This window comes from Mustela lutreola, chromosome 8 (genome assembly GCF_030435805.1).
Source record: "Mustela lutreola isolate mMusLut2 chromosome 8, mMusLut2.pri, whole genome shotgun sequence".
NCBI lineage: Eukaryota > Metazoa > Chordata > Mammalia > Carnivora > Mustelidae > Mustela > Mustela lutreola.
The window spans coordinates 146,042,086-146,065,633 of NC_081297.1; the positions used below are offsets into that span (position 1 = coordinate 146,042,086).

Genomic DNA, 23,548 nt, shown 5'->3' on the forward strand with positions numbered 1-23,548 from the left:
AGGGGGTCGTGCTCCGTCCTGGGGACCCGAGTCTGAGAGCGGGCCCGGCATACCAGAGGGCTGGCTTCGGGATGCTGTGGATTGGGCTTGATTCCCCCCACCCCTGCCGTGGGCTGTTTGTTATTTGTTTGTTTTTCCTTTCCTTTGAGTTTCTCTCTCTCTCTCTTTTTTAACACCTTGATGACTTTTTTTTTTTTTTTTAAGATTTTATTTATTTATTTGACAGACAGAGATCACAAGTAGGCAGAGAGGCAGGCGGAGAGAGAAGGGGAAGCAGGCTCCCTGCTCAGCAGAGAACCCGATGTGGGGCTCGATCCCAGGACCCTGGGATCATGACCTGAGCAGAAGGCAGAGGCTTAACCCTCTGAGCCACCCAGGCACCCCCCCCACCAATGACATTTTTAACTACTGACTGATCAATTGCAGATTTTCAGGCACGAGCAAAGCAAGGAAAGACAAAACCATTTCAAAGTGATTTTTGAACTTGAGTGGAAGCGTGGCTTAAAGAATTAGTCTCCCCTCGTCCCTTGCATCTTGGTGTTTTTCTGTGAAATATTACTTCTCCTGCCTTTGGCTTCGGGAGGACTTCTTAGGTGTTCGCGTGGCTTCTCTGTGACCCTTCGCCACGTGGCAGTAAATATTGGACAAATGCCCCAGGGAGCAGTGACTTGCGCTGAGCTGGCTTTCTCTCCTCAAGTCGCTCTGGGTGATCGGTGAGGACAGTCGCCCGCAGGCTGGGCTGACTTGGAGAGCTGCCCCCACTCGCCATTAGAGAAGATGAGGAGAGGGATAGAGAAGCCCTTAGGTTCCCGGAGAAAGCTGTCCAGGCATTGGTCTTTGTCACCACCCTGCCTTGGGGAGACTGTTGGGGTGTGTGTTTCTCTGGGGCTTCTTCTCTGTGGTGGACAATCCTGTGTGGTCATTGCCCTCTGAGTTCCCGACCCAGCACAGCGCAGTATTGTCCTAGCCTCACTGTCCTGGGTGCAAAGATGCCAAGAAGAGAAACATGAGTGCTTTTTGAGGGGTGGTTGCCTTGATGGCCTTGGGTTGGCTTTATTGATGGAAACCTTTGCCCTTTATGACATTTCCAACTGTCTTTGAGATGGGGACGCTTTGGAAAGCCAGAGAAGATGCCGGCAAGAATGACCGGCAGGGGACTATGAGCCAGGACCGTCCTGGGCCCGCCCTGGCTTTGAGGAGCCCGTGTCAGGTAGAAGAGGATGCCTCAAGCCTTATGGCAAAGGAAATCTATCTTTGATGTTCATATCAGCAACCCCTGGTGGCGCACGTGCTCGTGGCTTTCCCTCCCGAATCTGCTGGGCGTATTTGAGCTGCTGGCATGACCCAAGTGTCTCCTTTGCAAAGATGCTCCGTGTAAGCCCAGGCCTCTTACAGTCTCTCCTTTCTGGGCCTTTGGCCGATGCTGGCTGGTCTCACAGCTGGGTGGGGGCCTTCCGGGGCCCAGAGACCCCATTCCCTCCCCCTCATCCTAATGGGGTTCTGAGCAGCACTTTCGATCTGCCTGGCTGCTCCCCAAGCCCTTTGCGGGTCAGTCACACATCTGAGTCATGTGGGTTGCAGAACAGACCCCCGGAGTGGGGACCGTGGGTGTTTGGGGCTGACCTGCAGTGTGTTGGGTGAGGTAGGCGGTGAGGAACTTGCCTCGGAAAGGTGGTCAAGGGTCCAGGGCAGGCTGTTCTGTCTGTGTCCGATGACAGTGCCCCGGGAAGTGTGAGTTAACGGGGTGGGGGTGGTCGCCCAGTACCGGGGTGGGGGGGAAGAGACCGGGAGTCCGGCTTCCAGGTGAGGGAGGAGGGTTCCTTGATTATCGGAAAATCTCTGCTCGATTCTCACAAGCTCCCTGCAGAGCTTCCGGGTTTCACCGGAACTTTCTAACCACAGTGGAAGAGACCTTTAGTGAGCACCTACTGTGTGCTGGGTCCGCAGCCAGGGGCTTTCAGAGGTCCCACGTCCTGGGGTCCGCCCAGGGGTTCTGGGAAGGAGGTCTGCGCGTCCGCAGCCTTACAGGGCGGACACCTGAGTTTCGGGAGGTGAAAGCTGCTTTTGAATCCAGGCTGTGAGCTGTGAGCGCCTGAGCGTTTCCTCTCGTCCATTCCTTCGTTCTCCTGCGGTTTTATTCTTGGGCTCCCATTCAGCTCGGACACAGGGACGCGGTGAGAGAAGCCCTTGGGGGTTTGTGGCTGGAGCCTGCCTGCCTGGCGCAGCCTGGGAAGGTCAGGGAGATGCCCAGGAACCGGGTGTGTGTGCCCGTTCATGCGGGGTGCGCAGAGCCTTTCAGCGGAGGGAACAGCGCGTGTGAAGGCTCAGAGGCAGGGTTGCCGGTGTGCTGCGGGGAAACCAGGGAGTGGGGAGTGTCACCTGAGCGTGAGAGGGAGCCTGGGCATCCAGTGTGGCCTCCTGAGCTGATTGAAGGATCTGGGGCTTCAGCCCAGAGCAGCAGGATGGCCTTGGGGACATTTGGTGAGCAGGAGGGAGTGACTTTAGTCAAATGTGCATTTTAGGATCTTTGTTCAGGAGGCTGGCTTGGGCTGGCCTTGGCGATGCTGGCCTCGGAGGAGGCCGGACGAGGCTGTGGGGACAGTCAGAGAGCACAGGGCCTGGAGCCGGCTTCTTCTGAACTTATGACCTTTCCATACAGCTGGTGCCTAATTGCTCCTTACCGCTTGGTGCTTCGGCTGGTGTCCAGGTTCCTCGTGGCATCCGAGGACCACCAACGAAATGTCTTTGGGGGGAACCAGAAAGATAAATCACCTTGTGAGAGAATCCGACTTGAAAAGCGGGCCCTACACATTAGAGGCAATATTTCAACAAGAAGTTTTCAACCCAGAAATTTCAAGAATTTTCAGCCCATCCAAGCAGGCCGATTGGGCTTCTCTGGAGAGGTAGGCACAAGGCTTACTTCATCTCCTCTGTTACCCCAAGAGGGGCCTAATGAGGCAGCAGAAGCAGCGCAGAGAAGTTAAGTGACTTGCTCAGGTCCCACAGCTGAGTAGTGCTGGAGGCGGAGTTGGCACCCACTGCCTGGGACTTCGAAGTTCAGCCTTTCTCCACAGTGGTAGCACACCAGGGGTCAAGAACAAAAACAATAAGAGGGACACCATTTGGTTTTTATTTTATTTGTTTGAAGATTATTTATTTATTTGACAGAGAGAGAGAGATAGCAGTGGAGACAGCAGAAGCACGGGGGACAGCAGGCAGAGGCAGAGAGAGAAGCATCTCCTCGTGGAGCAGGAGCAGGAGGAAAGACACAGGGCTCATGCTTTACTGACTGAGCCACACAGGTGCCCTGAGAGAGACCATTTATTGGTGCCTCTCCTACCTCAGGGCCTTTGCACTTCCTTCTGTCTTGGTTCTCTTTCCCCAGGTCTGGGTCTGGCTGGCTCCCTCTCAGCACTCACCTTTGAGGGGACATCCCTTCTTCAGACAGGCCTTTCTCGATCCCCCAATTTCAAGGAACAACCCCCCTTCCCCCACTACTCATTCCTACTCTGCTCTTTCTCCAGGCACATATCATCATCTGAAAGTATCTTTTCTATTTACTTTGTTGCCTCCTCCATCCCTTCCCTTGTGGGCAGTGACCCGTGTGCTTTCTCGCTGCTCTTTCTGGCTCTCGGAACAGTGCCGGTGTGTAGGGCTTGTGGTTACATGTTGGGTTGCATCAATAAATGCATTAATTAATTCGTTCCACTCTCCTCCTCCTGGTTTCATTGTCTTCCCACCCGCTGGCCCAGAGGAAGCACCTGCTGCCTGGCCGTGATGCGTGCCTTGCTCAAGGTCACTCTGCCGGCCCTGGGACCGGAGCCCAGGCGGTCTCTGCACACGCCGGGGGCCCAGCGGGTCCCAGCGGCCCTGTTGCACAGCCAGCTCGCTGCTGCTTGTTCTGTGGACCAGGTGGAAACGCTTCCCAGCTAGAAGCCGTTTGTTTGGGCAATGCTGCTCCCCCTCCGCGGATGGGCTGCGTTCTCCACACGGCGGCTGACGCGCTGCTGCGGCTCCATAAATATTAAATGGGTATTAAAAGAAGGCTCTGCGTTCCCGGTTTCCCTGATTTCTTCAAGCAGGGCCCATTGCAAACCCCCTTTATGTGAAATGCAGCATTTCACTGCAGAGTGCCTCCCGGGACGCCTCGCTGCCTGCCTTTCCTGGCTGCGTCCCCGGTGCAGAGCCGTCCCCCTGCCCCGGCTGCGGCCGAAGACTGGGCGTGTGGGCTCGTGCCCCTTGGGGCAGGGACAGGTGGAAGCCCCTGAGACCTCCCCTTTCAGAGGGCTGTGCTCGGCCCAGCCAGCCTCCCTGCAGGGGTGTGTGGTGGGAAAGCAGGGGAGGGGCCAGGAGTCTTCAACCTTCAGCTGAGGCCTCTTGGCACCCACCCTCTGGCAGGCCGGTGCTGGGCACGAGGGAAAGAGACTGGCGAGAGATGAACTCGCTTCCTCCCCCCAGCCCTGCCTCCTTTCGTCCCTCCGTCCTCTGCCTGTCCGTCCCTCCCCTCATCTATTCATCCGTCCGTCATCTGTCCATCCGTCTGTCTGTCCGTCCATCCACTCATGGATCCCTCCCTCGAGCCACTCATTCACTAATGTGACGTGTATGCAAGTGTCTGCAGTGGCTCTGGGGATGACAGTGATAATGTCGGGATAATCGCTAACATTTATTGAGCACTTACTACGTGCCGGGCCCGTTGACAAGCGGTTTCCACACGTCCCCTCCTTTCATCTCCACGACCGAATGAGGACGCCCGTATCTCCCCTGCATCCCGTGGATGAGGAGACGGAGCCGCCTGGAGAAGCCACTTGTTCAGGATTGCAGAGCTGGGGGCGGGGGGAGAGTGGCCGGCACCGCCTGGGGGGAGGGGAGTGAGCGAGACCCAGGCCCTGCCTCCAGGAGACGTCTCGCTCCTCGTGCCACCCTGGGATGGGGACCCCGATCCCCGACTCCAAGGAAATGCTGGCCCTGTCCAGGGGTAAAGGGCGAGTGAGCTTTTGCCCCCTGGAGAGGAAGGCAAAGGGGTCCGGGAGCCCTGGTGTCGGGCCACCTGCCACGCGAGCTCGGTGGCACACGCCGTCTGTGCTGGCCCGCAGGAGTCTTCCCCGCTCCGAGGGGCGCCTCTTCCCTCTGTAGGATGGGCGGGTAGGGGTGTCCATCGGAGGATTTCCAGCAGGGCTGCATTCCGGTCTGTTGGCATTTGAGAACATTTCGGTTCTCCAGGTCCTTCTGCTCACTGTTGACACCCCGTTCCGCAGATACCCCTGTACCTGGGCAGCAGCTGCTCCAACAGCCCCTCGATTCGCAGGTGTTACATTGAACGGAAGAACGATCATAATAGGAACAGGGAGTCTTAGCTGGGTACTTGGTACCCGCCAGGCGCGGTGCCCAGAATCCCCATTCATTTAACCTGCGCAGCTGCCCTGGGAGGGAGTGTTACTGTTATCGAACCCATCTGCAGAAGAGGAAGCTGAGACTCAGAGAGGTTAGGACATTGGCCTTAGGTCACACAGTGAGTCAGTGCAATGCTGGGGCTCAGACCCCCACCCAGATCTGGACCCTTTGGCAGTGTGGGCCTCAGCATCCGTGGCCCCCAGGCCTCTGCTAGGGTTACAGAGGGGCACGGGCCAGCTCCCACGGAGATTTTGTGAGTCCTGAGGCCAGGACACCCTGATTTGGGCACCTCAGACCTGCCAGGTCATCTCTGCCAGGAGAGGGGAATCACAGTGAAACAATTAGCAGGACAAAGAACAGAAGCAAGTGTATCCTGGGGGAAAGCAGATTTTTTTGTTGTTTTCTTTTTTTTAAGTCTTTTTTTGGGGGGGGTGGGGATGGGGGAGGAGGAAGACGCTGCCATTTATTGCACCTTGTATGAGCCCGGTTGTTGAGATTTTTAAAAAAAAATTAATAATCCACTTCTCTTTCACACGTAATTAAAATGTTCACCAGTCTCTAATTTTTGTCATTTTCCTAATCTAATTTGTTTTCTGATGGTGTCGATTCTTCTTCCATGCGCGAAGCAAAGGGAATTTTTATTCGTTTAACACGACTGGGTTATGACTGACCAGAAGGAGTTTAAATCATGTTATTTTCTCCTTGGGTAAATGCAGTGCACATGGAATCGGAGGGTCTGAATGACCCCAAATTGAAACAAAACACAACAAAACATCTTTCAGGCCTTATGTATTTACACAGTTAAAAAAAATAATTATGGGAACGCAGGAGAAAGCTAGCCGGTCTTAGAAAGGAGGCATTGGCGGCGGAGGGAAGCCGGTGAGCCTGTTGGGATGAGATGGAGACGGAGCTTAGGGCCCTGTCCGGGGCAGTCAGAAGGACCCAAGGGCCAGTCAGAAGGATGTTAAAATCCAGCCGCCACAAATGCAGACGGCGCTTCCCCAGGGAAGACAGGGTAGAGGGAAGGTTGGCATTTATAGGCTGTGGTTCTGTGTGGACTGGATTTGGGAAGGTTTTTTTTTTTTAAAGTAGATCCTCCTCCGTCCCCCCACCCCTCCCCAGGGCCACCCCCTGAGCGGAGTTGGTGGATGGCAATCTGTCTGGGAAAATCCCTTCTCCAGGCACTGCTCGAAGATATCTTTAGGCGACACTGATGTTGAGGGAGGAATCTGCGCCCGGGCTCTCCACCTGCTCGGGCTTGCAGGGCTGTGGGTGTGGCGTGTTTGGGGGTCTGTGGGGGCGGGGGCGGGGAGGCAGGGGAATCCTCCCTAGTCCCCCATTCGGATAAGTGAAACTTCCTTACCTGGTTCCAGAATACCAGCCATTGTCCTGCCCCCTGTGCCCGTCACCCTGTGGGCTCCGGAGGATTTTGTGGAAGAACAACCACCACAAAAAATGTCTTAAGTATTTAAACATGTCGGACCACGCAGGCATCCGTCCCCGGCGTTGTGGGTTTCTTTTCTTTTCTTTTCTTTTTTTTCTCTCTCTCTCTCTCTTTTTTTTGGCCCCTCCCTTCCTCTCCTTTTCTTTTTACCAAAGTATATTCATCAAACTGCTGAGTTGGAAAGATCTGTAATGAGTTTCTGAGCCGTACGACTGTGTTTTTTTCCTCCCCCCCCCCTTCGTCTTTCTAAATCTTCATCTGACATTAAATAAAGCAAATCCCAAACAGATTAACTGTCGTACGGTTCTGCTCCGTCTCCCCAGTCTGTTCCCAGGTCTGGCTCGGGGCCGGGCGGCGGCGGCGGGCTATGCCCGGGCGGCCCGCAGAGGTCCATGTGGCGCGCTAGGTGGGACCCCGGCGTCCTGAAGGCCGAGGCCCTGGCCCTCCTGCCCTGCGGCCTGGGCATGGCGTTCTCCCAGTCCCACGTGATGGCCGCCCGGAGGCACCAGCATAGCCGGCTCATCATCGAGGTGGACGAGTACAGCTCCAACCCCACCCAGGCCTTCACCTTCTACAATATCAACCAGGGACGCTTCCAGCCGCCGCACGTGCAGATGTAAGTGGGCAGCTCTGGGCGGGACCGGCTGCTGGGGCGGGCTCACGGGCGCGGGGGGGGGGGGGGCTCCCGGCCTCTGGGGTGCAGGGGCTTCCTGCTCGTTGGCCTGCAGGATTCTGGAGGCTCCAAGCTGGGAGGGATGTGTGAGACGGGGTTGGGACGGCCTGGGGGCCGGTTCTGGCTCCCGGCCCTGCTTCCTCTGGCCAGGAGATGTTTCACGGATGTTTAACAGCGAGGTGACTGCACGTCAAAATCCAGACTTCTGGCTTTGCTTTACGAAATCACAAGGCCTGGCGACTGGGGGTCCACAGCGCTTCATGGGCGGTGTCTGGGGGGCTGAGCGCCAGCTGCCCCCACTTGGTATTCGCGTTGGTGACTCCTGGTCTGATTCATGTTCCTCGTTGTACAGCTGGGGAGACTGAGGCCCCAAGAGGGCAGGGCCTTGCTCCAGGTTCCAGGCACGTTGGGAACCTAGTTTTGGACTGGGGGTTCCTCCCTGAGCTCGACCCCTCTCTTTTGTCTGAAGCTCTTTTGCTTCTACAGAGAAAGCAAAAATGCTTTCCTAAAGGACTGGGGAATTCTGCCGCCTGCCCCTTGGGGCCGATGGAGCATTCCAGGGATGTCCTAGCAGAATGCCAAGGCCCAGGCACAACCTCGGGATCCCCTGGGACTGAGGGGCAACTCTCTCCCACCTGGGTGGTTTTCTGAGGTCTGGGGAGGCAGGGGAGGCCCAGTGAGGAAATGGCTAAACTGCCAGCTCGGGCCCAGGTGGCTCCTCTGGTTCCTCGAAGACACTCTCCCTCCTTTATCCTTGACTTCTTCCGGGGCCGTGAGCACCAACTCTGGGGAGCCGTAATGTGGGGGCCTAGTGGCTGTTCCTTTGGGGAGACTGGTGCATCCAGCCCGTGGACCCCTTTGGAGAAGGAGGCCAGGGGTGTCCAATCCCAGGGCAGGAGCTTGGGTGCGGGCAGGTCGCTGCCTCAGGTTCCCGTGTGGCTCCCTCTGGAGCCGTCCTCTGTCGTCAAGCGTGGGTGCGGAGAGATTCCTCATGGGAGGAAGGCCCTGGAAAGGCCGGCACCAGGCCTGGGGTGCGCTCCCGCGCTGGGAACACGCCCCTCCCTCGGTGTTCACTTGGGAGATGCTCATTTCGGTGGGGACTGAGGCCTGGTGGTGTCCCCAGCTGCCTACTTTATTTTTTGGTACATTTCTACTTGAGGAACTAACTGCCTCCTATTTCTATCCTGGGGCCAGATTGGCAGATTGGGTCGGGATGGAACACCCAGGCTCTCAGCATTCGATTTCTTAGGTGGGGGCGGGGGGGGGGGGACGTTGAGGCCTGGCAGGGCCGCCTTCCCCAGGCTGGGTTTTCTCTTTTGCCCATTGGGTTTGTCCTCCGGGGCTGGAAGTGACCATGCCTGGGGTCCCTGGATGCTGGGCTGGACTCTTGCCCCAGCGGGAACAGGCAGGAGCATCTGGGTGGCCGGCAGAGCAGGGGGGGGGTCCTGGGCCTGGACCCTTGTGCACCCCCACTTCAAAGGGTCCCCAGACACCGGAGATAATGTCTTGTACGCCGTGCGGAACTGTGGCTTACCGGGCCCGACAGACACTCAGGCCGGCCCCAGTTCCAGAACAGAGCCAGGGGAACAGGAGGTCAGAGGGGAGGAGGGCCAGGGGCAGAGGAAGGACTCTGTGGAGAAGATGACTTCTAGGCTGAGACCCAGAGGAGGATGGGTTGGGGGAGCAGGCTGGGAGGGCCAGGGCGCTGGGGGATGGCTCAGCTGGAGGGGAGCTTCCCGGGCAGGCCCCTGCGGGCCCGGCTGGGTCCTGACGAAGCACAGTGAGTGACCACAGGAGAAAGAGGTGGCCGCTCCCATCTAACCCATGAGCCGCTAGGGGTTCGGGATGTTTGTGAGCAGGAAATCCACACCCGGGGTGGGGCTAGTCGTGAATGTTCTGTCTTGTTAGTGCACCCTGGGCTGGGCTAGGTGCTTGGACTATGGCAGTGGTCAGAGATGGAGCCCTGCCCCGTGCTGAGCTGACCTTCCCATGAGGGGCAGACAGGCGACACACGTGTCATCCAGACAGGCGACACACGTGTCATCCAGGTGGGTAACAGTGTATGATACAGGTGTTGTAGCGAGCGTGCTTCCTGGCTTTCCTGTGGCCCCTCAGCTAGAGTGGGCACAGCAGAACCCCCATGGCCTGCCCCATGGCTGATGACCATCTCTCCTGGCCTGCTCTGCGCGGCCCGCTCCTGGGGCAGGAGTTCCAGGCTGCCATCGGCAGTGGGGCTCGGGCTGGGGCAGTGAGTGGCCCGGGAAGAGCACGCACTGAGCCCCGGGTCTGGGCTCCTTCTCCAGGGCTCCCTCGTTGCCTGGTCCGGCCAGCCCAGCTCTGAAATGCAACTTGGCCTACAGCCGGGCAGGGACTTGGGAGGGCTGCCGCCTCCCGCCCCCCCTTCTTTGAGACCGCAGGCCCCCAGCGCGAGGGAAGCGTGCGGCTGCTGGCGGTGTCTGTGCAGGTTTCCATGGCGAGTCTCCATTGAGGGAGAGACAGGGAGGATGGATGCCGCTTCCCGTCCCGTGATTTATCACTGCCCTGGGCTTTGTCTCTGGGGGGAGGGAGCGAGGGGGCCATATTTAATAAATCCACAATTTATATTTAATAACAGCAGCGACAACCCAAACATGGCCCGCGATTGAGCCGTTTGATTTATGTGGTTGCCCCCAGGGACCCTGGCAGTGAGGAGGCCGCCTTTGCCTGAGTAATGAGTCTCTGGACGGGGCCTCTGGCTTCAGGGCCCCGAGACCAGTGATCCCTCACCCTGAGGGCCCAGAAACCCTGTGCCTGGCCTCCTGCCCTGGGGGGCTGGTGGATGTGTGATGGGGTGGCCGGCGTGGACCAGGTTATCCTGACCGTCTGCCGGGGAGGTGCCTTGGGGGCTGGTGTCAGGCAGTGACTCTTCTCACTGGCCTTTAAAAGGAATCCTGTGGGTGGAGACTCGAGCCGTCCCATTGAAAGACCCCCCCAAGCACATCTTGAAGAATATAGCCGAGTGGCAGGAGCATGGCTGTGTGCCTGGCCTGGGGGTGCCCCTGTGTCCCGGGACCCCGGACCTCCCAGCTGGGCTGGGTCACAGCGTTCATCCCCTCTCTGATGCGTGAGGCTTTGGAGGGGACCCTGTGGTCCCAGCCCGTCCACGCACCGAGAGGCCCCCAGGATTTAGTGAGAGCCAGCCTGCAGCCCAGGGAGGGCAGAGGGGCAAGGCAGGAGGACAGGTGAGGCCTGGAGCCTTCTGTGTCCCCTCCTGCCTCGGGTCCCTGCATGGGCTGTCTCTTTCTCCTCCCCCACGCTTTGCCCTGCTAACGCAGACTCACTCTTCAGATGTCACCCAGCTGTCACTTCCTTGGGAAGGCTCTCTGATGGTTCGACAGACAAGGTTGCCCCTTCCCTTGAAGCCAGCCCCACCTCCAGGGTCCCTCCCTGCCACCAGCATGGGGCTGGGCCCTGGAGCCCACCACAGTAGACTGACGGGAAGAAGAAAGCAGAGGGAATAGGACAAGGCAGGACCATGTACGTACGGCCCCGGAAGAGTCGGGGAGATCCAGGAGGTCTTCCTGGCGGCAACCGCATAACCCTTGGGCTTGAAGGACCCCCCAAAAGCGAAGACCCAGAGGTGGGAAGGAAGGGTGAGCATGGGGCTCAGGAGGGCAGCATGGTGGGGGTCACCTCAGAAGAAGGGCCTCGTGGAAAGAGCAGAGGGGATTTGCGTGACACTGAGCCAACTAACCAGTCGCTGTCACTCCTCTGGGTCTAGTTTCCCCACTGTTGAATGAGGGGTGGGGACTGGCAGGTTCTCCCACCCGGAAACACCATGGAGGATGATTGTGCACGTGTTTGGACATAGAGTTAGAACCTCACTGAAGGGAGGGGTCCTCTGCCCCCCACTGCCCCCCATCCTTCAGAGCTCCCCATTGCCCCGGAAACAGAGATGTTGGAGGGGGTGGCCTTTCCTTCTGATGTCCTTGCGGGTTCCTGCACTTCCAGGGAGCCACTGGCTCACGGGAGAAGGAGCCGCGAGAAGTGGGCCCCGGGCATGGAAACAGCTGCAAGAGGGCACTGACATCCAGCCTTCGAGCACCACACCGTCTCCAGAGTGAGCAGGCTGTCCCCACCTCACAGAGCTTGCCTGCTGCGGGGGAGGGTCCAGGCCACAGCCAGGAAGTGGCCCAGCTGGGGTGCTGGCCTAGATCTTGGTCCCTGAGGCCATGTTCTCTCTTCTGCACCCTACCTGCCACCATGATCCCTGTGCGAATGTCCCTTGTTATGTGGGGGAGAGGAGGCGACAGGTTTCAGGTCTTGGAGAGAGAGCCTCAGCTGTCACCTTGTCTCTGGCCCCTACAGAATGTCATTGGAAAATAACCATTTTGCCTTGTTTTCTCTTGGCACAGAAGGTTTTGAGGTTAGATGCCCAAATTCCTGTTGTGAAGACCCAGGTTTGAATCTACTCTTTAACTTGTTAGCTGGGGCCTTGGATACGGGACTAGTGTTTCCAACCTCAGTAACTCCCTAGGGCTGCTGTGACTCAGGTGTTAGTCAGCGTTTGACATTACAAGTGTTGGAAACTTAAGGTAAATTGTCTTAAGGATAAAAGTTTACTGGCTCACCTAGTTAGTGAGAAAATCCATGTTTTCCAGCTTCAGGTATAGCTGGATCTAGGGGTCAAATTATGCTGTCAAGGTGTTCCACTTTCTGTTAGGCTCCCTCTCTTTCTCTCTCTTTCTCTTTCTTTCTCTGTATCTTGGACTCTGCTTGTTTTTTTCCTCACTTCTGAATTTCCAGTCTGGGTTTCTGGGAGCTCCATGAGGTAACCTCTGTGGGTATCTTCTCTACAGGTATAGCCCTTGTGCCTACCAGGTGCCTGGCTTTCACGAGGCACCCAATATGCCATTTGTCCACAGATTGACTGAATGAAATGAGCTGGGCCTGGAAATAGTCCAGCTTGGTGTGAGTTCTGGAACAAAAAAAAAAAAAAAAAAAAAAAGCTTCAAATTGCAGCTGCTCTGACCTCCAGGGCTGAGATCCTGGCCAAGTGTTTTCTGAGCCTCAGTGTCTTTGTCTGTAAAATGGGCCCACACAGAGTACCCTGCCCACACAGTCATCGTGAACGTGAGGAGAGTGAGTGCGTGTCCTGTGCTTAGCAGATGACCAGCTCTCGATCTGAGAGAGGCGTCAAGCACCGACCTCATTACTGTTATTTCAAGGTTGAGCATTTGCTGCAAGCCAGACAGCTAGAGGATGGTGCAGGGAAGTAAGTATTTTTTCCTCTGGGGATTATTAGGTTTGCATCCTCGCTGAGCTCGGTAGCCTCGGGGTGGAGGGAAATAAGCATGCAGTTAATTAAGGAGCCCGGGCTCTTGCAGCAGGCCAGCCCGTCTGGGGCCCTCGGAATTCCCGTTGCTCTTGGCTGGCTGGTGGTGGATGGGGCTGAGGCTGGCTCAGGTGCCTTGCTAAGGGGCTCAGGGGAAGAGAGCTCGTTGGGACAGAGGTGGCTCTGGAGGTGGCATCTCCCTCCCCGTCTCTCCCTTCTTCATCTCTCTTGTCTCTTTGACTTGGCCTCCGTCATCTTGGGACATGCCCACAACCTCAGTATGTGTAGGGGTGAATAATAAATGAATGAGTGAATCTGATCGACTCACTCATGTTCCTGTGCCTGGACGAGAGCCCAGGAGTGAACGGCCGCCCTTGGTCCAGCCAGCTGTGCTGGGGCCGCAGAATGTACCGGTGATCCACAGGCCGGCCACCTGCCAGATGGTCTGTCCGAGGGTTGGGGTGGGGGAGGGGAGAGAGGAGGGAAGGGACTCAGAGGACAGAGCGGTGGGAGGAGAGATTTTAGCTCCCAGACCAGCTCAGGTCTTACCCCCTCCTGGAAGCTTCTAGGGAGCCCCTTGCTGGGTTAGAGCCTTCTCTGGCCCCCAGCTTCTCTGTTGTCCCATCAAAGCTGGTGGTCTTACTGTCACTGCCCAGCCAAGTCTGTCTCTGCCATCAGAGACAGGGGTCTCTTGGCCTGGGATCAGGCTTGGTGAGTCCCTGTGGCCCCAGCCTTGAGCTCAGGGCCGGCCCACAGTGGGTGGGCAGAATGTGCTGGGCTGAATGGATGGATGGATGGATGGATGGATGGATGGACGGACGGGTAGATGGATGGATGGATGGACGGACGGACGGACGGGTAGATGGATGGATGGACGGATGGATGGGTGATTGGATGTGGAGGGAAGAGGAAGAGTCCCCAGTGCCTTCTTGCTGGTTGCCATCGGACTGGGACTCGGGGAATCTTTCTCTTCTCCTTGGTCACACCTTGCTCGGACCTGCTGGGGTTTAAGTCGGCTGCACCACGCCCCTCAAGCACCAAGGGGGCTCCCTCCCACCCTGGCACCGTGATGTCCTGCAGAGAGGCTGGCTCAGTGCCCCCGACTGGGGTGGATAGAGCCTGCTAATGCTCCCTTGCACATTAGCATGCCGAACCCACGTCTCTCGTAAGGTGTTAATTAAATTTCTTCGAAGTATATTGTCTGAAAAAAAAAAAAGGATAATTAGAAAGATGTCTTTAAAAGTATTTATGTAACTGATATGGTACCGCTTTTGGTTTGCCGCATAATTAGATTTAAACACAACTCCTCGAGCGGCATACTCATTTGGAGAGAGCAGCTCGTTGAAATGTCATTGCGTTGTTTTTAAGAGTTTTGAGCCTGGCAGAATCATTCAGCTGAGGAGGCTGAGCGAGGTGGGGGAGCACCGAACTGGGAGCACAGAGCTGGGTTCATGTCCTGCACTCTGCCTTTATTCCGTGGGGCGCCGGGGGCCGCTCGCTCACTGTCGTTGTCTGCGGAACCAGGGGGTTATGATGGGCTTCCCGGAACAGGAAGTTATATCCCTCCCTGCATCTGTTTTAATTTTCTGATAATTTTTGCTTAGTGATGTAGCTCCATTTTACGGTCAAGCAAAGCAAGGCCAAGCTGAAGGTCACAAGGGGCCGAGCCGGCATTCGGAGCCTGGTCTTCTGATCCCAGCACCCTTTTCCTACATACCCCTGGAAAGCTCATGTTTTTGTTTTGTTTTTAAAGATTTTATTTATTTATTTGGAAGAGAGAACACGGGCTGGGGGAGGGGTGGAGGGAGAGGGACTAGCAGACTTCCTGCTAAGGCTGGATCCCAGGACCCTGAGATCACAACCCGAGCTGAAGTCAGACGCTAAACCACCTGAGCCTCCTCCACCTGTCCCCGCCGCTGGAAAGCCCTTGTTTTAAAAAAAAATGATGGGACCATCTCAGAGTTTAGAAAAACTGCCTGGGTTTCATATGTTCCCGTGAAATCCCCACTTTCCCACCGGCTCTCCCTGGAAGTCGTGTGTTCCGAGGGCCCTGCGGGGAGACAACTCTTTCGCCAGGAACAGAGACTGTGGCCTTTGCATTCTTGGTGTGGCTGTTGGCGCGCCCGAGGGGGCGAAACTGGTTCTTAGGGGGTGAAGAAGAAGCTTATTTTTCTTATTATAAAGCCCAGATACAGCAGGAACGCATACACATGCATCTGTGTGGTGAAATCTCATGGGAAGGGATAGAGCAGGGAAAAAACATCTAAAAAGGCCCCTCAGGGGGGAATGGGGGAGAGGGTTAGCGCTGGCCAAACAGCGGGTTAGCTGTCACAATCACACCGAGGCCACGAGTGCTCCCTACTCCTACCACCTTCGACCCTCCAAGGGCCCCGTGTTACAGAAGAAGGGAAACTGAGGCCAGGGGGAACACACAGGTTTGCCGGCCTAGCGAGCAGGAGCGTTAGGACTCGAACCCCCGAGGGCCCATTGGGAAGGCCAGGCACGCTGTCCGTGTTCGGAGTGGGTGTGGTTTCAGGGGACAGGGCCTTGAACAGCAGCTTCGGCCCCGGGCTGGACACACCCCACCTGTGGTGTCTTCTCTTCCTCCAGGGTGGACCCTGTGCCTCACGATGCCCCCAAGCCACCCGGCTACACCCGCTTCGTCTGTGTGTCGGACACCCACTCGAGGACCGACCCCATCCAGATGCCTTACGGCGACGTGCTCATCCACGCCGGGGACTTCACGGAGCTGGGGCTCCCCAGCGAGGTCAAGAAGTTCAACGAGTGGCTTGGTAGGTGCTGGGCAGGAGGTGGCCTTGCTCTGCTCCCTGGGGAAACCCTCCCGACCTTCCACTCTCTGTCACACCTCCACGTCTCCCACCCCAGCCCTTGTCTCAGCTCTGACTTGTGTGCGCCATTCTTTTGGCCTGGGAGATACCCTCCCAAAGGGATTTCGCCCGGGTCTGTTTATGCCCCCTGGCGTGTCCAGCCCCTGGTGCCTGGTACAGGTAAATAATCAGTGTGTGAATGAATGAATGAATGAATGGGGGAATGGATGACTCCCTCTCTGGGAATGGCACTCAGCTGACTGGACCGCCTACCGCCCTTGTGACAGCTGTCCCCCCGGCGCCTGTGCCGTCCCCTCCCGGGCACAGCTGTGGGGAGGGCGCTGGAGCGCTGTCCCCGCGGCGGGCGAGGGTGGGCGGATTTATAAGCATACCCTCAGGGATTTGTCTTCAGCTTTTTGCTTTCTTCCCAAACAAAAAAGACATAAATATGGAGCGCCCCTGGGAAAAGCTGCTTGCCTGGAATCCGGAGAAAGCTCAGAGGAGGTTGTCTCTGCCATGGCCTGGGGGACAGATGGAGAGCCCCCGGGCGACCTAGCTTGGAGGTGTGGGTGCAGAGACGGCCCTGCCCCGCTCCCTGGGCTGCTGGCGGGTCCTACCCCCTGGGGCCTTCCCGCTGCGCCGTTGGCCAGTTGGCCGTTGGCTGGGAGCTCCGAGAGCCGAGGGCCAGGAGCGACCCCGGGAGGCTGCAGAGCCCGGCTCTACCAGTCGAGACAAATATTTACAAGCAAGGCCTTCCCCTCCACTTGGCAGGCTTGGAGCTTTAAATATTGATTTTTGGAATGGGAAGTTCTGTCCAAATGCCCTGTTTGGGCTGCACTGTGGGGAGGCCAGGGTGGAAGAGGGCTCCCGCGGGGTGGGCCGGCCGCCGGCTTCTACCCGACCCCATGCTGCCTGCTGGCCCTGTCCGCCCCCTGGGAGGGGGGTCCCGCTGGCTCCTCGTCCCCCTTGCTGTGGGTCTCCACAGCTGTGAGGCTGCTCTTGGCTGAGCCAAGGGTGTGTGTCCGAGGCAGACGCCAAGCTCCCACCGCGAGCCAGACACCATGTGTCACTTAATTGTTTCTGTCCACTTGTGCGAATGAATGAATGAATGAGGGAATGAACGAATGCCTCTTTGGAATGGCGATGCCGGGGGCAGACACACAGCTGTGTGTCCCGGCATAGGTGACTTTTGGGAACTGGGTGAACCTGGGGACGGTGCTGTGTGTGTTCTGATGATACAGCGGAGGACACCAGCCTGAGGTTCTCACGCTGAGGTTCTCCAGGGTGGGGACAGTTTCTGACGAGCTGATGGTGAGGCCGCATCCCTGGGGAGTGGACAAATGACCCAGCCAGGTGGGCCATGTGCTGCTGGTGCAGGGAAAGGGGGCTGTTTCAGGCCGAGGGGACGGGGAGGCCAGACGGGCTGGCAGACGCTGCAGAGGAGCGGCTGTGTGCTGTGGCCTGTGGAAGGGGCTTTGGGACTTTGGGGGTGAGGGTCCTGGAAGAGAGGGCTGCATAACCACGGCTCTGAGCCTCAGGATCACTGGGGGCTCGGGGAGCTGGCACGGTGAGGTGGGCATTTCAGCGATGTTGTTCCACTGACCCCTTCACAGAAGTCAGAACAACCATGGGCATTTGGGGGTCTTCCTAATTCGCGCGTGGAGCTGCCTTGACGTATTTGCCTTAGTTGTTGCTGGGCGGGGGGTGTGAACTGACAGAGGGCGTCTTCCTTTTAGAACAGGTTCCTTTCCCCCAGGTTTCTCCCCTTGGCTGTCTCGAAGTGTTTGCTGATACCATTCAAGTGGGGCGCGGTGGGGCCGGGGGGCTTTAGGCCCAAGAAGGAGGAGCCCTTTCCTGCTCGACCGAGTGGCAGGGAATTTGCACATGAGTGAATGTTTAATTTAAATGGGAGCAGCTTCTAGAAGTCCATTTGCAGCTGCTTTTTGGAAACCTGCTTGTTGTACAAGACTCATCTCCCTGGGGCTGACAGTTCCGGTCCCCTGGGGGGTGGCGGTCATGGCTGAGAGGCGGCGGTCATGGCTGAGAGGCGGGTGGCGCACTCCTCGGCCCGTGTAGCTTCATCCTTCGGGCACGGGTGCATCCGTAGATAGCTAGTGTTTCATGAGTGATTATATGTGCCGGGCCCTCTTCTATGCCCTTGGTGTGTGCGATCAAATCATTGAATCCTCCTGACAACAGAATGAAGAGGGAGCGGCTGTCATCCCCATTTTGCAGAGGAAAAAACTGAGGCCCAAAGAAGCCAAGTGACTCGCCCAAGGCCACACAGATAGGAAGGGGTGGAGAGCTAGGATTCCAGGCCAGGTCGCTGGACTCCGGAACAGGGCTCTTCCTCACCCGTATCTCCTTTCTTGATCTTCTTAGAATGAAATCTCTGATCCCACGTAAACATGAGGACTTGGCTATCTGGGACCAAATGTCCTGGGTCTGCTTCCTGTCCCACGAGTTACAGAAGCCACGTGGCCGCTCTGAGCCTCAGTGACCTCATTTTAGAGATGAGTGGTCAGACTCTCCTTGCCCCGCCTCCCTCTTTGGAGATGGGCTGTTTGCAGGCTCCATTGGGCTGGAGAGCTGCGGACATCATGCTCTTGCCTCCAGGAGCTGGCTTTGCCAGATCAGGCCTTGCTTTGGGGTAGAGTCAGGGGTCATGGGTGGGTCCCCCAGGACGTGGGGGGACATCTGATCTTGAGGCCCTGAGGCTGAGCAGCGGGGAGAAAGCCTAGCACAGTTTGTGTGCAAAAAGGTGTGGAATTTCCGAGAAATCTTGAGGTATGATCTCAGCTACGTTCACAGTTTACACACACACACACACACACACACACACACACACACACACACCTGGAGAAGAGACCGGAAGGAGTCTGTCTCGGCCACGTGTGTCACAGGCACTGGGGTGACAGTGGGGCGGGAGGAGCAGGGCGTGCTCATATTCTGGTGATGGGGACATGGTGCTTCTGGGGAGGCGGGCCCGTGTTCGCGTAGGCCTGTGCGCTGGGGACTGGGGTTTGGGGTTGACTCTATGGGCAGTGGGGATTTGCGGGAAGCTCATGGCTTGGAGTGATCTTTAAAAGGGTGTTTGAAGGCCTGGATTGTGGAGTTAGAGTGGAAGCAAGGAGACCAGTGAGGGCAGAGTCTCTGGAATGTTCCAGAACCGATGTCTAAGTGGGAGGATTTTGGGGGATTTTCTTCTTTATGTTTTTTTCTCTCCTCCACCTCAATTTTCTGTAGGGAGCATGTGTTATTCTGGTGGCATCGTGTAAACGCAACAGTAAAATCTTATTTTTTAAAAAATATATAATTTATTTATTTGAGAGGGGGGCAGCAGACAGAGGGAGAAGCAGACTTCCCACTGAGCAGGGACCCCGATGCGGGACTCAATCCTGGGATCACGACCTGACCCAAAGGCAGATGTTTAACCAACTGAGCCACCCAGGCGCCCCAAATCTTATTTTTTTAAAGAAATCTTGGCCTCTCTGGTATCTGGTGCAGAGTGTGTCCCAGGGTGGGGTGAGGGCAGCCCTGGCTTCAGGCCAGTCCTGGTGTCCTGCAGCCACTCAGGAGGTCACCTGGCGCCCTTCCCAGGGCCAGCAGAGCCCCGCCCGCCTCTCACCCAGGCTTTTCTCCTCGGATAAGGAGGTTACAGAGTTGAGATTCACAGCCGGCTTCTTCCCTGTTCAGGGACGTCATGGAAAGCATTTAAAATCATATTCCAGGGGCCACCTCCAGACAGACAAGAAGAGATTTAAGAAATTAGTAAAGGCCTTCTTTATAAGTTAAGATTAGGCACCCGGCTGGGGGTGTGTATCTAAATTCGAGCCGACTCTAATTTGCTGGCAGGTGCATTGCTCTGGGCTTGGCCGTGAGTGGGGATCATGTTCTGCCCCTTTACAGGGTTCTTTCTGGGTCTGAGTTTGGTGAAGGGGGCGTGGTTGGGGGAGTGGCGGTTCTCCTGAGAACACCGTTAATATCTTTCCTGTTGGTCGTTAATATCCCAAATATATTCATGAAATAGGAATGCCAGCTTGATTCATAAATGTTCTAGTGACAGCTAAAAAATTGCTAGGGACAAGCTTTTTAGCCATAGCAAAAGGGACAACAAAACTTGCTGAAAATGGAAAAGAATGTGCTAGAAGCTCCTTTCTCCTCCACAGCTAATGACCCCAATGTCACCCGAGCCACACTGGCTGACTGCAGTCCCTGTTCTCCACTCTGGGCCGTGCGTGGCTCATGCTCTCCTCCCGGTGGGGAATATGCCTCCTCCTCCAGCCCACGGAGTCCTGCCCGACCCTGTTGGGCGGCACTGGTCTCTGTGTACTCAGAGCTCCCCTTTCAGACCCTGGGGGCGGCCCTCAGCTCCTGGCTGGGAATTATCTGTGTCTTCATGCCCTGTACCCCACCTAGGCCGTCAGCCCCTGGAGGGCAGAGCTGGACCCCATTCTCAGCAGCAGCCAGCACTTGACCCAAGGAGGTCTGGGACAGAGGCTGTGGGCTCGGGATGGCCAGGAGTGGGTGGCGTGCTGGTGCACTGTGAGCCGGTCACTGCGGACCCAGCCCGCATACGCGACCAGTTGCTGTGGGGGGCAGCAGCAAGAGGGGGCTCTGAGGAGGGCAGGCTGCTGCAACATGGAACTTGGGGTGGGTCTGAGAAGACCCAGGGTCAGAGGCTGAGTTGGGGTCTGCATGGTGAGGCCAGGAGCTGAAGCCAGCAGGGATTGGACCCAAGCAAGGGGGGGCCAGGTGTTCTAGGTGGGCGTGTGTGGTCCCCCTTGGAGGCCAGGGCTGCTGAGGGCAGGAGGAGAGGCTGAGCCCCAGAAGCACTTGCCTTTCAGGATGCCGGCTGGCCCAAGGGGTTGAAGCCGTGCACATCTGACCCCAGGCGAGGACACGAGGCTGTGGGCTCTGAGTGCCGGCCATGCCGTCGAGAACTGTGAGCGTATGAGCTGATTTGCAGAGCGCCACCAGGTTCACTGTCTGTGACCAGCGGGTGCCAGGCTGGCCTCCTCAAGCCCCCACCAGGAGAGGCCTGCAGCCTCTGTACCCCCGCCCCTGCCCCCCAGCTCCCACGGCCTCAGACACCTGCATGGGCCCCGAGAGTGACAGCCCGGAGGCCACTGGTGGCTTGTCCTCACCTCTTCCCTCCTCTCCTTGCTTCTTGGTGGGGGAGACGTCGTCCCGTCTAACTTGGGTTTGCCTTCCGTGGTTCCCACACCACCATCCTCTTGGCACTGGTCCACATCCGTCCCCTGTATTCCTTGTTTTGTTCTGGCCTACTGAAGGGGCTCCCCCTGGGGGGTCAACCTCGGTCTTTCCAGGTGACCATCAAGGGTCCCCAGCACTTGCTCCAACCCAGACATGCAGATACCTCCCCCTCTCTCCGCAGTCAGCTTTGTCTTTGAGATCAGCTGACGTATTGTTCAGTCTCCCAAGATACCTCCTCCTGGCTGGTCACCGGGATTTCAGGCTCATTCTGTCCCAAATGCCATCAGCCCCCATCCACAGCTCCTCTGTCCTCTCCCTCCCCTCAGAGGCTGGCATCAGCTGTCATCATTATTCTGACTCTGCTGCTGCTGCTTGTCCCCTCCACCTGTGTCTGTCACTTGCTGAGCGGCAACGGGCACCCTGCCAGGCTCCCCTTCCTCCTGTAGGATCCTGTGAGCCCCTGGAGGGTGGAGATGTGGCCTGTGCTGACTGCAGGGCCCTGCGTGGCCCGGAGAGTGCTCGGCGGGAGGGTGTTTGTTGAATAACGCATGGCGAGGCCGTGAAGCGCACCGCATGCCGCTTAATTAACTGGCGCTTTACCCTCCGCGGAATCAGGCAGGGGAGGAAGATGAGGGCCCGGTAATGGAGTATTTGGAAGTTATAATTAACTTTTTACTGGTGCCCTAGCATGAAGCGATGTATAAGACAATATAAAAGGGGTCCGAGGATTTAGTTAAATAGAGCTGGGTCTTCTGCAAGTAAACCCTTAATTAAAATCGGGGAGGGAGGAGGGAGGGGGGAAATGGAGAAATTGCTCCGAGGTGGAGTCTGGTTCTTGCTGCATCTGCTACCGCGCTGAGGCCCAAGGGCTGCAGAAACGAGGCCGCCCACAGTCCTTCGGCCTCTCTGTGACACAGTCCAGGAGCCTGTGGCGTGGGCTTGGGGGGGGCGGTGCGGGGCCCTGGAGAGGGGCAGGGCACTGGCCCCCCCCAACTCAGGAGCTGGAGGCACAGGGACTGTTAGAATTTCGGGGGAATGACTGTCTTCACTGCGGCCAGAGGTGACCACCCCCTCAACCACGTCTCTTCCCGTGGCAGCTTCAGTTCTGGCTGTCCCTGCTCTCCGGTCCACCCTTCCTGTGGGACGGCCACCCTCCCCTCTCTGTCACCTTCCGCTCTGTCCCCAGCAGCGTGTGCGAGGCCCTGCTTTTGTCTTATTCCTTTCTGACCCCCATGGTTCCCTCCTGGTCTCACCACACTTGACCGTGACCTCAGCCCCACGTACACTGCTTCATGCTCTGTACTTGCCACGTGACATGCCTCCCGACCGCTGCCGTGCTGTGGCGTGGCGTGGGGGGCACCCCCATTTTCGGTACCAGGTGCAGAGACAGTACCTGGCTGGCCCCACTGGTGGAGAACCGGACAGCAGCTGGCTTCCCCCAGCCATCGCCAGTGTGCTCTCCAGGCCACAGAGTCTTTCCACTGTGGGGCAGCCCGGGGTCGGGGCAAAGTAGGGCTCCTGGCTGTGGCCGACTAAGCGGCTCAGGCTCTGCAGGGACACGCCTCACCCCGATCCGTGGTCAGGACCGCAGCCTCTTCGCCAGAGCAGTGCACGGAGCACTGAGGTCAGTTTTCCTGGGGCCCACTTCTGGCTCAGCCCCTCACCTGCCAGCGAACCTCGCTTTCACCCTACTGAGTGTCCAAATGCCAGAAAGCATGACGTGTGGATTGTGTGTTACCTAAGATCCTTCTAGTGCCCCAGGTCCCCATTCTTCCTGGCCTCTCAGCCCTGGGTGGGTCGGTGAGGGTCTGCCTCTCCTGCTGGGCTCTGACCGTGGGAGGGCAGGGGAGGGCTCCACACTCACCCCAGTCCATACCTGTCTTAGGAGCCCCCTACGTTCTCCGGTTCGGTGTTGGAGGCTCAGGGATGACCACAACAGGTGCAGTCCCTGCCCGAGGGGCCTGGGGACCGATGCAGGGCAGGTTATAAAAACTAAGTAAAGAGGATCGTTTTGGTGATTAGATCAGTAAATCAGGTGAACAGACAGGGGAGGTGATAGGGACTGGGGCAGGGGTTTATCTGACATAAGGAGGCCCCGGAAGGGCCATGAGACTGAGCCCAGTGGGCGCGGAGGCCCAGGCCTGCTGAGCAGCAGCCTGCTCCTGGAATGAGGAGGTGGATTTTATTATTATTATTACTTTTTAAGATTTTATTTGTTTATTTGACAGTCAGAGATCACAAGCAGGCAGAGAGGCAGGCAGAGAGAGAGGAAGAAGCAGGCTCCCTGCTGAGCAGAGGATGCGGGGCTCGATCCCAGGACCCTGGGATCATGGCCTGAGCTGAAGGCAGAGGCTTTAACCCACTGAGCCACCCAGGTGTCCCAGATTGTTAAGGAGGCCATTGGGGCTGAGGCAGGAGAGGGATACAGTCTGACTCAGTGTTTCAAAAGTCTCCTTTGGCTGCTGGATGAAGCTGGGCTGTGGCAGGCAGGGAGGACTCTGGGCACTGGGAGAGGCTGCACGAGTGCAGGGAGCTGGGACTGGCCCTGGGGGCGGCCGCAGACGCAGAGCTCAGGGCAGGCTTTGGCTGTAGTTTGGAGGCGACAGCAACAGCATTTGCTGCTGGGAGGTACGTGTGGAGGGTGCCGGGGATCGCTGGCCTGGCGTGAGGCAGGCACC

At 57.5% G+C, this 23,548-nt stretch overlaps 1 protein-coding gene across 3 annotated transcripts in view; it reads left to right on the top strand.

Moving 5' to 3' along the window:
- The window catches only part of MPPED1 (metallophosphoesterase domain containing 1), a 73,687-nt gene that overhangs the window by 6,347 nt on the left and 43,792 nt on the right, over nucleotides 1–23,548 (top strand). For all 3 annotated transcript variants that reach the window (XR_009357005.1, XM_059187206.1, XM_059187208.1), the window contains exons 2-3: nucleotides 7,162–7,454; nucleotides 15,436–15,617. Coding sequence is in view for 2 of the 3 variants with exons in the window: in XM_059187206.1 (XP_059043189.1) it covers nucleotides 7,162–7,454; nucleotides 15,436–15,617 (475 nt within the window). In the remaining variant the exon portion in view is untranslated. The remainder of the gene's footprint in view (nucleotides 1–7,161; nucleotides 7,455–15,435; nucleotides 15,618–23,548) is intronic.